Source organism: Penicillium concentricum (assembly GCF_028827145.1).
Source record: "Penicillium concentricum strain IBT 3081 chromosome Unknown utg000002l_segment0_segment0, whole genome shotgun sequence".
NCBI lineage: Eukaryota > Fungi > Ascomycota > Eurotiomycetes > Eurotiales > Aspergillaceae > Penicillium > Penicillium concentricum.
Window position 1 is genome coordinate 4904123 of NW_026622755.1, and position 13652 is coordinate 4917774.

Here is a 13652-nt window from a genome sequence, read left to right on the forward strand (position 1 = left end):
TAGGTCAATGGATCAAATTTTTCCCCAGACATAGCCATTGGGTATCACAAAAGGGCTCATGAAATAAGCCAGGTGAAACTATGCTTGTCTATCCCAGACAGAGTCAGAATACTACGCGACGACGCGCGGTAGTTATGGAGTAGTCGCAACAAGGCTCTTCACCCTGGCCCCCTTGGACTGCCATCGCCTCCATGCTGCGATCGAAGGGGCTGCGTGTATATAAATCCAACATAACTCCCGCAGACTCGATGCTCTACTTCTGCCATCCCTCTGTCCACTTGGAACCGTCACTCATTTACTAAATTATTACCACGTACACTCATTGAGACAACTATTTGGACATATTCCTTCCCTTGATCCATATCCTGCTTAGTATCTTCCACTATTCACAATGGCTCGCTTCAGTCTCTCATTCATCTCCATTTTCCTCGTCCTCGCGGTCCTTACTCTCTCCATGCCCACCGCGCGCGATGGGCAGGCTCCCAGCCAATCGCTTAGACTCGATAGTGCTGATCATGGATTGACGGTTAGTCAAATGTGAGAAAGTCACTATGAGAGACATCATATTGACAAATGAACTCAGCATCCCACTCGGTCGACGGATCGTCTTAGCAATGAAAAGGAGGAACAGGAGGCCAAGATCGCTGCGAAGCTGGCTGAAAAGGCCGGGTCTGCTGCCAAGTCTACTCCTGCTGCCACCCCTACCGACGAGTCTAAGCCTAAGTTTACCGGCTTGGGCAGGGTTCCCTTCCTCGGTCCTGTTATCGGTGATATTGGAGGCGGTATCTGATTCACCAACCATCGAGCTCGGATATCTGAGGCTCGATATGAAGGATGTGCAAAATTTGGGATGAGCGAGTTCCACTTTTGGTTGACGCTAGCTGGTCGATATTTGTTTTCGTTGTTTACTTTTGTTTGCAAGGGAAATGGTCAATGAGATCCTTGTTAGGGTCTACGGTTAATTTAATCTGATTAGTTGCATTACATGTCTATTATGTCTCGTCCCCAACATGTAGTTGGTAAAGTTGCGTCCGCTAGTGTGATAAAAAAAAAAAAAAAAAAAAAAACACATCCCAGTTCATTTCCAGGCCGTTGTCGCATCATGAGGTTTTGTCGCCGCTTGCCTGTTGTTGGCCTTCATGAAGTCCTGTGTAGTAGCCTGCATAATACCATGACATCATGAGATTCTTCAACGACTCATCTTGGACTAGAAGTATGGGTTAGTGATCTGAATCGACGTGTCTCGAAGGAGAAGCATACCATTTGCCATGACTGGATGAGGCATCGGAATAACAGGCGTGGAAACCGCAGGATTGGAATCTTCCACTGGCTGAGAAGGCTATAGATCGTCAGAAAGTCCTTCGACAAGGAACACATCAATAAAACAGCAATTTACCTCGGGAGCAGACTCGGAAGTTTGCTCATCAATGGTCATTGAGACATTCTCATTCCCAGGCTGAATGGCATCGTTCTCTGCCACTTTGGGGCGTCCGCTGTGACCCTGATGTACAGCTGTAGTAATACCAGTGTCTTCTGCTTCTTTCAACACGTCTTCAACATTTTCACCCTTGGCGTGAATGCTCCAGTAGTGCTGCCGTCAGGTTAGATATTGGTCACGTGAATTAGGGATTAGGTGACTGACCTGGTATTCTTCGACAGCATCGTCCCAGGACTGAACTAGGGCAGAATCATCCCAGACCTCTGCATGTGTCAAGGACACTTTTTTATTCTTCCCCATGATGCTGGCCCATTTGGAGTTGTAGGTTATTGAGTTGTAGTAAGTAAACATCTTGGCGGTAATCGTGGTAATCGGCGGTTGAGATGGCTCACCGCCTTCCGCGCAAATCAGAGAAGAAAAAAAGTTTCCCGCAGATGATCGAGCAGCATACAGTCTCCAATTCGACACAACAAATCCTCAAAATGGCCCCTGATAAGAGAGTTTCAAAGCGCAAGGGTATGTACAATGCTTGGGACCTGTGGATTTTATTTTCATTTCACTAACGCCACTACAGCTGCGCCTGTCGCCGCCGACTCACCCGCCAAAAAAACCAAGAAGGTCGAGGCCAAGGCCGCTGAGGCAACCAAGGAGGCTGCTCCTAAGTCTATCTTGAAGAAGAATGAGAAGGCTACCAAGTCTAAGGCAGAGAAGGCTGCTGCGCCAGCCAAGACCAATGTCGAGCCCACCCGTCAGGTCAAGCCTCGCAAGCGTGCTGCCGACTTCCTTACCGACGAGGAGACCGAAGAGCCTGTCGCACCTGTGAAGGTTGATAAGAAGGCCGAGAAGAAGCCCGCCGCTAAAAAGTCCAAGAAGGAGGAGGCTGAGGCCGCCCCCGCTCCCAAGAAGGCTGCCGCGAAGAAAGCCGCCCCCAAGACCAAGAAGCCCGAGCCCGTCGTCGAGTCCGAGGAGGAAGATATCGAGGTGGATGTCTCCCCCGCTGATGAAAGCGAGGCTGAGAACGAGGGCGATGATGACCAGACCGAGGCTCTCATCAAGGGCTTCGAGAGCAGTGGCGACGAGGATGAGTCCGATGGTGAGGGTTACAAAGAGGGTGAACCTATCCCCAAGGCCCCAGATACCAAGAAGGCCGAGCGCAAGCTCGCTAAGCAGCTGCGCAAGGACGGTCCTCCCGAGGAGCCCGGCACTGTCTACATTGGGTAAGTTTCGACGGTAATTTTCTGATCTGTTTGAACAATCTAACATCCCATTCTCAGACGTATTCCCCACGGTTTCTACGAGCACCAGATGAAGGCCTACTTCTCCCAATTCGGCGAAATCACCAAACTCCGTATTTCGCGCAACCGTCTCACCGGCCGCTCCAAGCACTACGCCTTCATTGAATTCTCTTCGACCACCGTCGCCAAGATCGTCGCTGACACAATGGACAACTACCTCATGTATGGCCACATCGTCAAGTGCAAGTACGTCCCGAAAGAGCAGCTGCACCCCGAGATCTGGAAGGGTGCCAACCGCCGCTTCAAGGTTACGCCATGGAACCGCATTGAGAAGAAGCGTCTCGCGAGGGGCAAGACACGTGAGCAGTGGTCGAAGAGCATTGAGTCCGAGCAGAAGAAGAGAGAGGCCAAGATTAACAAGCTCAAGGCTCTGGGTTACGAACTTGATCTTCCCCAGCTGAAGAGCGTCGATGATGTCCCCATCCAGGAGGCCCCCAAGGCTGTCGAGGCCGCCGAGACCACTGAGACTGCCGAGGCGGCCACCGAGGAGCCTTCCAAGGCCGTCGAGGCCCCTGCTCCTGTTGAGGCCGCTGTTGAGGTCCCTGCTCCTACCGATGATACCCCCAAGAAGGCCAAGAAGGGCAAGAAGACAGAGACTCCCAAGGAGGTTGCTACAGAGTCACCGGCTGCTAAGTCTCCTGCTGCCAAGTCTCCCGTTGCTAAGGCGCCTGCCACTAAGGCGAAGGGAAAGGCCACTAAGAAGGCCACCAAGACCAAGTCCAAGGCGTAAACGGGATCATGTAAAAATTGTTTGTAATTTCATTCATCAAGCCTTTTTGTCAAATGCATTGTGTGTTTTTTTTCTTCATCAACAGACCTCCTTTAGTACTACGTGAAGCCTAGAATAGCATTGACACATCATAAAAAAAGGTGAAGGGTGTAAGAGTATGGCAATGATTGACAAAGATTTCTCAGGTTAACAGGGTCTGCCTTCTCACCTCCTGGATATTGTTAGCTCTCTCTGTGCGTGCCGATATGTCTACACATCTTCCATATAGCAGCGAGAAAACCCCCATAATTTTCCCCTAGCATTTCTATTTGACACTTTACTTCTAGATATATTATTGCCCTCCGGAACATCGCAAGCCCTAAGCCGATGACATACACGCTAGTCCCAACCAAGCCTAGCACCATCACCTGACTAGCGCGAGAAAAATAAAAGCTTTGCCCCGAAGATTCCTTTTCCTCTTCTTCTCTCAACTCCTCGCTCAAAGAATCGCATTCAAAGCTCACGCACAAAAGGAAGCCTCGCTCCCTTTTCCAATCTTGCTTTGGGAGAAAGTCCCCGGACACCCTGCGCTTTGGGTAAAACCAAAGTACCAAGCCAGGCACTGCGGAAACGCGCCGCCATAGAAGCAATTCGATAGCGGCTTACGCCCTATTCCCTCACTGCATCTCGTGCCACCCGACGGTTACATTTCACAATGTCTCTGGAAACAATGGGGTGTGTGCTGGGTGTTGGAGGGGGAAGGATCGGTGGTAAAACACCTTTTCTTGTATTGGGTTGCCTTTCGTCATGTTCGGATAGTCATGCGATTGCCTCCTGTCTGCTTCTTCGGAAGTCGATGGAGGTAACTCAATGGGGCTCATTCTTGAGGCGAGGAGTTCCTAAGTCTTTTTCAAGAGTCTGTAGCTTATGGCAAAGCGGTGATGAGATACTGTCTCATCGCAGAAGCCCTGTCACAGGGGCCGGACTCTTCTATCTTGCCATAGGTTATTTTTTTTTGTTCGCGTGATGATATACCAATCATAGAGTCAAGCACAGAGATCCCAAGGGGTTGTTGACGATAAACGATTTAAAATTATCTGATGAACATTATATATAGCCAGCTTTTCAATTCTAGCAGATCAAATACCAATGCGATTGAAATGAATGCTTAAAATGCAATATTCATAATTAAATCGTAGCATTTCAGTTCGTATAATACAACCGGTATCCATGCAATAATATAGCCATGGTCATGTTTTCGCGTTCACTGTGCCTTGTCCTCAGCTCCAACCGGCACCGCCTCCTTCTGTTCCTTCTTCTGGCCAACCACCTGCACCAGCGATGCTCCCACAATCTCGGCGGCGAACGCAATGGTAGTCGCACAGACATTGCTCCAAACCTGGATGCTCACGGATCCCAACGGGGCCCGAGGGAAGGAGAGAATCCATTCAACGTAGTAGGGGAACCAGGCCTCGGGGAGCGGGAAAACGGGTGTCTTCGAGTACCAGAACTGCAGGAACATCTTCAACCCATTCGTGCAAAGCCAGCGGGCGATCTTGACGATCCAGTCGAAGGAGGATTTCTGCGACGTGAGCTTCTTGTCTGTGGAGAGACAAGAATGTTAGCAGTCTGGTCAACAGGAATCACAAGGTTCTTTGTAGTATTGTGGTAGTAACACGTACTCAGCGCCTCGTATTCCTCCATGGTCTTGTCGTGTCGTCTTCTGGCCTTCGCCCACTTTGCAAACTCATCCTGGGAGCTTGTGCTGTTCATTTCGTGCTTCTGCTCGAGGACTTGGCGCTTCAGCAGCTGCTGCTTGCGTGCAGTCCTCGAAGTTGGCGTCGGCAGTTTTAGGTAAAGGAGCCATAGCTGTATGCCAAAGAGAATAGCTGTTAGCGTGTGGAATCACAGTGTAAGTGCGCGACGGAGCTGAGAAGGAAGCCTCTCCAAGGCCACAGCCACAGGTGGGTTGATTAGAGACATACAAGACTATCGACTGTACTCGCACCGATCGTGTTGACCAGGTAAATTGCGACGTGCACGAAGAAGACCGTAAGGACAAGGGACAACATCGTGGCGGGGGTTGGCAAGACCAAGATGAGGCGTTGGATGCGACGGCGCAGGCTAGGAGAGCCTGGAAGAAAGCGGCGGCGGCACAGTCGGCGACCACGCAATTCTCTGGTAGCTCTGCTGGGACGAGACAGGAAATATCCTGATAAGATAGATGTTGGTTGCTGGTTGAAGGAGTGAATGACGTTCCTCGTTGTGGAAAGGTTGGGAATAACAGCGGACTTGGCCTTTCCGCCTTCACTGTATCACGACCTACACCATTTTGTCTACCAATTTGCTTGTGGTAAGACAATAAATTACGGAGATATTTCAAGCAAAATATGATGAGGCCTTGACAATTATTCTTCCCAACTTCCACCAAACAAACAAGCCCTCAAATGTCCAACCCAAAAGATGCATTCCAGGAACTTGTCCGTATCTTCTCATCTAGAGACAACCAAGTCCTCGAGATCGAGATCATCCCATCAAGCCTAGGCGCTACCTTCCTCCAGGATGGATGTTCACTGGGATTAACCAAGAAATCTCTAGTGCAGGCCTTCACGGTCGCGCGCCAGCTCTTCTTCGACCAATTATTGCCCATGTCCGAAGATGACCTGCAAAACACCTTTTCCGCAAACGCCCAGTCCAGAAATGCAGACTCGGCTATTACAGAAATGATGCTACTCTTCGACTGTGAGCATCTTACAGCCTGTAACTGGCGCAAGCGCCGACTGCAGGCAGCCATGGCGCATTACCCTGGTATTCCAAACCAGACCTCGACCGCAACGAAGTTGTTAGAAGCCGAACTCACGCTCATGTCGAGCTATCAGTGCTCGCCACTTCATCGTCATACCAAGTCGCCGACGCTATGGCACCACCGACTGTGGGTAGTTGTCCATCTGCTTCAAAGACGGCACTGGAGTCCCGAGGATCTGCTTATGCTGCAACGGACGGAACTGGGTGTTGTTCTCCGCGCTGGAGAGCTGCACCCCAAGAACTATTATGCTTTCAACTATATGCGACAGCTGGATGTGCTGCTCGCTGCTACAGTGGAGAAGACAAGTGGACAATCAACGCGGGAAACCCGTTCCGCGCAGTCAGTTGTTGAACGGGTGATTGATTGGTGTTTGGCTAATCCACGCGATATATCGGGTTGGAGCTTCGGCCTCTATGTGTTGAGGAACACCTCGGAGCAACATATTCGAAGGAATGCTCTCGAGAAAGTGGTTAGGTTTGCGCTTAACGTTGGATGGGAAGGCGAGAGCCTTTGGACGTTTGTCGACCAAGCATCGAGGCACTTCGGACTTGAAAGCGTGATTGAACATACCATGCTGTTTCACTGCGATCAAGCAACCAGAACTCGTGCTCCCCAAATGGTTCAAGACAGTCAACAGAATCAATCATGGCAGACCTGGCTCGCCCGGGCGAGAGTATATTGGGTCGTAGATGGCCAAGGGCAAGATACCTGACCGGATGTGATATGGATGTATATATGTGTTTACGCGTTTACGATTACCACCAAAAATCGCACCTCCATGATATTTCTCATGTGTCGTTGCCTCGTTTTGTCAGCGCTCTGGTATACATGCTTGGGCTAAATATGTGATAAACGCCAATGAGAGTCAAATGAACGCCTCGCTAGACACCCGGCCCCCGGGGTTTGAAATTTGGGCATAGGCGGATGGTTCCAATATTATCCGTGAATCCAACGCCGTCCTTCACTCGTGCACTTTGCGACGCTGCTCGGTGGGTTGTCTGTTTCGGGCGATCGCGAAAATGGTGGAGGGAGATGAGAGTGACTGACGGGTTGGATCGAAGGATGAGGCATTTTATTTTTTGCCTCCTGCTGCAGCCTCGGCAGCTCTCTTTTCATCCGCTGTTGAAGAAAAACGATCAGTAAGCCAGTCTTTCAGCGTGGGTTGGACATCTAGTGCTATAATACCCTTTCTCTGCTTCTCGCGCATGATGGCAGCAGCATCATCCTTGGCCTTAGCAAATTCGCTGCCGGTCTGGGTGTTCTTGTTCTTCTGTGGAAATGGTCAGTATGAAACAAAAAGAAGCTGGGGATAAGACGAACCGAGTTGCCGGCCTTCTTCAGAGCCTTGGCCCGATCGTTGTCACGTTGGTTACCCCGTGTCATCTTGTGATATTAGAGGATTGAAAGTAGTTGGTGGGCGCGAAGGGAGAGTGAGAGAAAAAGTTTGGAGGGGTCGGCTTTATTTCAGCGAATCACAGGGGTTCCACTGTATACCTCCTACACCTCTTTGTCGATATGTTTTTGATTGGTTTATAAGAGTATCTTCTTTGTTTTATTCTGTTGAGTCATTTAATCAGCGACTAGATGTTGACTGTGATTGGGCTATATATTTACCTTGTTTCAACCTCTGGCTTTCTAACACCCCTGGCGCTTCGCCTCAAAAGTTGCCTACAAACTATTTTGCCCTTCAAATATCTTGCCAGTTCCACATTGATACTCGTATGATCCAAAATCGTTTGAACTATACTTATCAGGGAACAAGGCATTTTTGAGGCAAGCAGAACCAAAATACGAGGAAAGCAGACCTGTAGCCGCCAACTAGTTTCAGCATGGTCGAGTATCGTCTATTAATGACCAGTCATTTGGCTGCATCGGGCCCTAGTTGACATGCCAATCCTGGAGGCGTAAATAATTAGGCTTATTCCGGCTACAACCCCGATCTATGCGCTTAAAGGTCCCTATTTATTGCCTGAATCGCAACAATGAAACACCTCCTGCAGTATCTCCCACTGCAGAGATGGGGTGAAGAACTGCTCTCTTTCACTAGGGCTCTAATTAGATACATTCCATTTGTGTGGTTTATTCAGACGTTTCAAGTCTATTCATAGAAAAATAATATTGCCTTTATCGGGAGTATACATCTAGGCCGCTGCACCTCAATAGCCATTCTTCCATAGATACCTTCCTTCATTGTCAGACCCCCCATTCACCAGTTTCTTTTGTCTCTATCTTTCTTTATTCTTTTCTTGTCCTCGAGTTGATCTCGCTCTATCGCATTGTTCCATTCTTTCTCAGAATACCAAGCTTTCTGCTGGACAGTTGCTTTCTTCCCTCTTTTAATCCCAGCCATCCCTCAAGTCTGCTAACAGACCATCTTCTATACATCCTCGAGAGCGAGTATCTACCATCCTTCACAAGTGTAGAAACAGCCTTGTGCCTCAATCATGATGACTCGCTTGCGTGAATCCCTGGCCGGTCCAGGGTACGTGATTCTGAACGTCATTCGCGTTCTCAACATTGTCACTTTTATGGACCTTATAGCTGCTTGTGCAGTCTTGCTGGCCAAAATAGACATGCTGAACAGCTTCTTCTTCTTCGAGGCTGTAACCCATGCCGTGGTGGCTCTGGTCAGCCGTAAGTATAAACTTCCTTCCTTGTGTGTGATACAAGTGCTGATGTTCGCAGTCTTCATGATCATCTCGGAGCTCCCGATCCTCCAATCCTATTTCGACAACCATTGGCCCATGTTTGGACAAGACTCTAGCTTCTACTCTCTCGGCGGGATCATGATGATCCTGGGTGTAGCGACACTGGGTACCCTGAACACCAAGGCTATGACCCAGGAAACCATAGGAATGACTTTCTGGCGAATCATCATCTCCGCCGGCGTCCTGGCTATGATAGTTAGTGTGGTCAACGTTCTGGCCGTAAGTTAAGATATCAAAAACTGCCTCCGATATATATCCTTGATTGCATGCTAACTCATTTCCCCAACAGAGCTACATCTTCAGTGACCCCGAGACCGGCGTCAGTGCCCGCCAGGTGCGAGTTGATGGCGCCGTCGCACCACAAAAGGCAATGAGCCGGACGAGCAGCCATCGCACCCTCCATTTGAGCGTGAAGCGCGAGGAAACATTGCCCATCTACACACGCCAGAACCCCATCAAGCGTGCCACCAACCGTCTCACCGGGCGATTCCCGCTCAAGATCTCCAAGCCCATGAATCCGACTCTCGTTGAGGAGAACGACGCCGCTTCCTCCAAGTACTCTCGTGATTCTGCGGAGATCCGTCCTCCCGATCTTGCACACCACCCTGCTTTGTCGGGCCACATGGTTTGAGCTGGTTAACTGGTCAACTGGGTCGAAAATGGGGCTGAAGGAAAGGAAAGTCTGGCGTTGATTGAATCGGAAATCTTGCGTTATTGCGAAGGCGCACTCGGCGCTGTTTTATTCCCCTCCTTTGTTTTTGCTTTCCACTGATCTAAATGAGACATATCGTATTACCAGTGTGTGTAGCTCTTAATTCCAAAATTAAAATATCTGTAGAGGAGAGTAGAACAGTATAGAAGTGGTTTCAAGGGCAGTTTCCAAAAATGGACGGGGACCCACGTTTGGCCCCGACTTCAATGAAGCTACATATGTAACTTGGGAACATTTCCCCTTACACCTTTCTTTCGTCGAAACTCAACTTCGAGATTCTGATGAAGTAAGGTAGCAAGGATGGATTCAATCTCAATTTCCTGGGGAACGTAAGTCTTGAAATCTTGAAGCTCTCATCATTCTAGCCTGACCGTGTGAATAGCGCCAAATCACTCCTCATATTTTTCGGCCCCGTCATAATCCCACGCGCAATTACTGCCTATCGAAGTCTCCGTGTATCTATTGCGAGTCGACCGCCGCCGCGTCCTCTACCTGCCGCGCCCGGTCGAGCGCTGAACATCTTATTCGGTGGCATCGTCTTGTTTCTACTCCTAAGCCTACCTTTCAACCCCCACGCGCCCGAACCCAACATCTTCTCTCAGACTCGCTCTCGTCTAAACACCCCTACCGATATCATCTTCAACCGCCTCGCCCGTCTACGGCAAAATAACTTCCTCACCGAAGCCGACAACCTCCTCCAGTCCAAGTTCACCTCTATCGGTGCCCGCAAGGTATACCTGACCTATGGCCCCGATGCCCTAGTCTCATGCCAATACTGCTCTTTCGACAACCTCAACACATACCTCATGTACTACCTTCCATTCCATGTGTTGCTACCGCACTTGGCGCACCTGCTGCTCCTGGGTGTGGCGACATCCGCGCCCATCGCAGGGCGCGAGGCCGCTCGCTGGCGCACAAAGTTTACACTAGCCGGACTTGTCCTCGCAGCCATCGATATCTACATCATGGCCACCTATGACGCGATTCAAAGTGCGTCGCGCTCTGTGCGCGCGGGCCAGACACCACCCTCTGGAATTTACCACCACATCACGCTCCTGCGACCGTTGGCCTTTGTGATTTGCGATGTGATCTGCTCAGTTGTGCTCTGGCTCTCTGCGACCAACCGGTTCTTTTTCAAGCCGCCTTCAACGGTCGAGCAGGTTGATGAGGCGGTGTCGATGGCCGTGCAAACCCTTATGGGCGCAAACACGAAACTCCATGCTGCAAGCGTTACTCGTAATGCGGTAGTTCGGGATTCAAGTTTGAAAAATCGAGATGATTTGTATTGGCGGACTATGGTGGCTTCTGAGAACCCCACTCAGGGGCCTGGAGAAGGTGGGGAGCAGATCCTCAACAATATTTGGGAGGAGGAAGAAGTTGCTAGGGCTATGTCACGAGTGATGGCTGGACAGGGTGGAATTGATTTGGCTCAATTGGGTGTTAGTGCTAATGATTTTGTGCGAAAGGTTACGGATGGTTTAGAGTGAATATCTATGTAAATGTATTCTATTATTATCTCGTGCCAAGACATACAAGTAACAGTAAATAAATAAACCGGAAATGGCAGACTATTGACATTCAACAGAAATTCCAAAAAATATGTATATATAAATATAAATATAAATATAAAATCAAGCCAAGATCTCTTTTCATGCATATTACATCCAATCTCGACATTCAACATTAAACGAGGCGGTGAGTGGAGATGATCGTCGTGAAGAGATGAAACGAAATAACCAAATAACCACGTTCCCCCTCTATTCCCTCCTTTTTTCCCCAATTATTTTGCACTTTCACATTGTTGCTTTTCCCGTTCCTGGCTGAACGAGTCAAGTTTAGAAAGTAAATAAGGGCTCTGATGAGGCAGGTTCCGCATCCACATTGATTATTTTGGCTTCCCGGTTCTCGACTTTCGACTTTCGATTCTCGACTCCCGGTCCTCCCCACGGCCCTCCGTGGAATTTCGAATATCCTCCTTACTATTGGTGTACTCTCCACTATGGCAGACACAGTTGTGCCATCACAGCTACCAGAGCTAAAGGGGCGCAATGCCTACGTTTCCTCTCCAAGTGGATTACGGCCGGCCAAGGAGACCACGTTCCGTGAATGGGTGGTTGCCAACCAGATCGGTATGAACACCTCAATCCTTGGATACACATGGAGATGAAGACAGAGCTGTATCTCACAGAGTCGCCGCGCTCCTAACCAAATCCCTAGCATATGCGAAAAACATCCTGATAATACTGGTAACGCTAACACCAATTGCTGCTCTACAGGAATCTCCTTGACCACCCTGTCTATGTTGCTGGCTCTTCATAACCTCTACCCCTCGCTCCGCCCATATACCCAGCCATTCTTCCAATTGTCCTATTATAACGAATCCTCGAACTCATACATCCAGGGCTGGAACGATGTCTACTTCGTCATCAGTGCTGCTATCGCACTCACCGGTATTCGCGCTATCGCCATTGAATGGGTCCTGCAGCCATTGGCTCGCGCCTATGGTTTAAAGCGCAAGCAGTCGGTTCGCTTCGCTGAGCAGGGTTGGCAAGCTATGTACTATTCGTTCATCTGGGGAGTCGGATTGGTGCGTTCGGCCTACATATCTCTACCTGGGAATATAATAGCTAACCGCTGGTTCTACGTTGCAGTACCTCTGGAAAACGTCATACTATTGGGGCGATTTCGCCGCCATGTGGTCGCAATGGCCCGCCCGTCCTTTGTCTGGCTTGATGAAGTGGTATCTTCTCGTTGAGCTGGCATTCCTCGTGCAGCAGATATTCGTGATCCACGTGGAAGAGAGACGGAAGGACCATGTCCAGATGCTCTCTCACCACATTATTACCAGCGCTCTCCTGAGCTCTGCCTACATCTACGCTATGTACAATGTGTCCAATGTAGTGCTATGCCTCATGGATATTGTGGACTTCTTGTTACCGGTTCGTCAATTAATATTCGTCATGTGCTTTTAAACAGCTGCTAATACTTCCACAGTCTGCGAAGATCCTCAAATACTCCAAGTTCGAAACAGCCTGCAATGTCGGGTTTGGCCTCTTTATGGGCACATGGTTCATTACCCGGCACATTATTTACCCCATGGTGTGCTGGTCCGTCTATTATGATCTCCCTCGCGAACTCACCTATGGCTGCTATGCCGGTTCGACAGGCGAGTTCATCTCAGCGGAGGCCCCGAATTCCTTCGCATACATGCTTGGTCCATACTTCAGTTTGGACAACCCCATCTGCTTCAACCCCACTCTCAAATGGATGTTCTTATCCCTCCTGTTGTTCCTCGAGGGACTGTCCATTGTATGGTTCAGCATGATTGTCCGTGTTGCCTATGGTGTGGTTTGCGGCGGTAACGCCGAAGACACCCGCAGTGACGAGGAAGACGAAGCGGAAGTGGAAGACCAGACCGCATCCCACGTTCCTGCGCACTTGGCTGCTAGGGACGGTGCCCCTACCGACGCAATCGAAACTGGAAACCCCCCGGGCTTGGATCGTCGGCGGTCCAATGGCACTGCCTCTGTGCGTGCCCGGGGCCTTGGTCGTGTTCCTTTCGATCCGAGTGATCGGAAAGCTCTCTTGGGCCGCATTGGATGTGAAAAGCCTACCTAAATGCCTACTTTCCATTTATCATTTTCTCTCTTGACCAAAATTTGATGACTCCCATTTCGAGATGCTCCCTAGCATGCCATGCCTTTGTCCACATACCCTGTGCCGTGATATCCATTCTCCTGGTGTCGGTGTGAATAGCCAGCCCTGGCCATGCAACGGAGTGCCCGAATTACGATGAACTGCAATTTCCAGGATTTGTTTGCGGCACATCCTCTTCAGTCTGCTTGCCGGGTCTTATATCCACTTTATTTTTGTTTTTTTGTTTTCATATTCATACTCATTGTCGTTTTGTGGCCTGCCGGCTGGCGTCGGGGAGGTTTCCTGCTATGCTTTTTGTTGCCGTGATAATCTCTACGGACTTTTGAG

At 49.6% G+C, this 13652-nt stretch overlaps 10 protein-coding genes across 10 annotated transcripts; 6 read left to right on the forward strand and 4 right to left on the reverse strand.

The window, feature by feature from the left end:
* Window positions 1-391: 391 nt before the first annotated feature.
* On the forward strand, window positions 392-790 carry N7517_005504 (uncharacterized protein; the record flags this gene model as incomplete). The annotated part of the gene is made up of 2 exons (XM_056723234.1): window positions 392-526; window positions 584-790. 2 exons carry the CDS (start codon window positions 392-394, stop codon window positions 788-790), a joined length of 342 nt encoding a protein of 113 aa, XP_056579484.1.
* A 310-nt stretch (window positions 791-1100) lies between these two features.
* Window positions 1101-1789, reverse strand: N7517_005505 (uncharacterized protein; the record flags this gene model as incomplete). Its single annotated transcript, XM_056723235.1, has 4 exons — window positions 1101-1207; window positions 1261-1339; window positions 1397-1591; window positions 1643-1789. The coding sequence occupies 4 exons, from the start codon at window positions 1787-1789 to the stop codon at window positions 1101-1103; spliced, it is 528 nt and encodes a 175-aa protein (XP_056579485.1).
* A 131-nt stretch (window positions 1790-1920) lies between these two features.
* On the forward strand, window positions 1921-3463 carry N7517_005506 (RNA-binding protein; the record flags this gene model as incomplete). Its single annotated transcript, XM_056723236.1, has 3 exons — window positions 1921-1954; window positions 2013-2655; window positions 2713-3463. The coding sequence occupies 3 exons, from the start codon at window positions 1921-1923 to the stop codon at window positions 3461-3463; spliced, it is 1428 nt and encodes a 475-aa protein (XP_056579486.1).
* A 492-nt stretch (window positions 3464-3955) lies between these two features.
* On the reverse strand, window positions 3956-4323 carry N7517_005507 (uncharacterized protein; the record flags this gene model as incomplete). Its single annotated transcript, XM_056723237.1, has 2 exons — window positions 3956-4111; window positions 4222-4323. The coding sequence occupies 2 exons, from the start codon at window positions 4321-4323 to the stop codon at window positions 3956-3958; spliced, it is 258 nt and encodes an 85-aa protein (XP_056579487.1).
* Window positions 4324-4706: 383 nt separating this feature from the next.
* On the reverse strand, window positions 4707-5514 carry N7517_005508 (guided entry of tail-anchored proteins factor 1; the record flags this gene model as incomplete). Its single annotated transcript, XM_056723238.1, has 3 exons — window positions 4707-5044; window positions 5125-5311; window positions 5428-5514. The coding sequence occupies 3 exons, from the start codon at window positions 5512-5514 to the stop codon at window positions 4707-4709; spliced, it is 612 nt and encodes a 203-aa protein (XP_056579488.1).
* A 375-nt stretch (window positions 5515-5889) lies between these two features.
* On the forward strand, window positions 5890-6960 carry N7517_005509 (uncharacterized protein; the record flags this gene model as incomplete). Its single annotated transcript, XM_056723239.1, has 1 exon — window positions 5890-6960. The coding sequence occupies one exon, from the start codon at window positions 5890-5892 to the stop codon at window positions 6958-6960; it is 1071 nt and encodes a 356-aa protein (XP_056579489.1).
* Window positions 6961-7320: 360 nt separating this feature from the next.
* N7517_005510 (4F5 domain protein) lies at window positions 7321-7631 on the reverse strand (the record flags this gene model as incomplete). Its single annotated transcript, XM_056723240.1, has 2 exons — window positions 7321-7518; window positions 7569-7631. The coding sequence occupies 2 exons, from the start codon at window positions 7629-7631 to the stop codon at window positions 7321-7323; spliced, it is 261 nt and encodes an 86-aa protein (XP_056579490.1).
* A 1061-nt stretch (window positions 7632-8692) lies between these two features.
* N7517_005511 (uncharacterized protein) lies at window positions 8693-9587 on the forward strand (the record flags this gene model as incomplete). Its single annotated transcript, XM_056723241.1, has 3 exons — window positions 8693-8882; window positions 8934-9175; window positions 9246-9587. The coding sequence occupies 3 exons, from the start codon at window positions 8693-8695 to the stop codon at window positions 9585-9587; spliced, it is 774 nt and encodes a 257-aa protein (XP_056579491.1).
* Window positions 9588-9968: 381 nt separating this feature from the next.
* Window positions 9969-11155, forward strand: N7517_005512 (uncharacterized protein; the record flags this gene model as incomplete). The annotated part of the gene is made up of 2 exons (XM_056723242.1): window positions 9969-9997; window positions 10051-11155. The coding sequence occupies 2 exons, from the start codon at window positions 9969-9971 to the stop codon at window positions 11153-11155; spliced, it is 1134 nt and encodes a 377-aa protein (XP_056579492.1).
* A 512-nt stretch (window positions 11156-11667) lies between these two features.
* Window positions 11668-13286, forward strand: N7517_005513 (uncharacterized protein; the record flags this gene model as incomplete). The annotated part of the gene is made up of 4 exons (XM_056723243.1): window positions 11668-11797; window positions 11945-12255; window positions 12320-12607; window positions 12663-13286. The coding sequence occupies 4 exons, from the start codon at window positions 11668-11670 to the stop codon at window positions 13284-13286; spliced, it is 1353 nt and encodes a 450-aa protein (XP_056579493.1).
* Window positions 13287-13652: the final 366 nt, after the last annotated feature.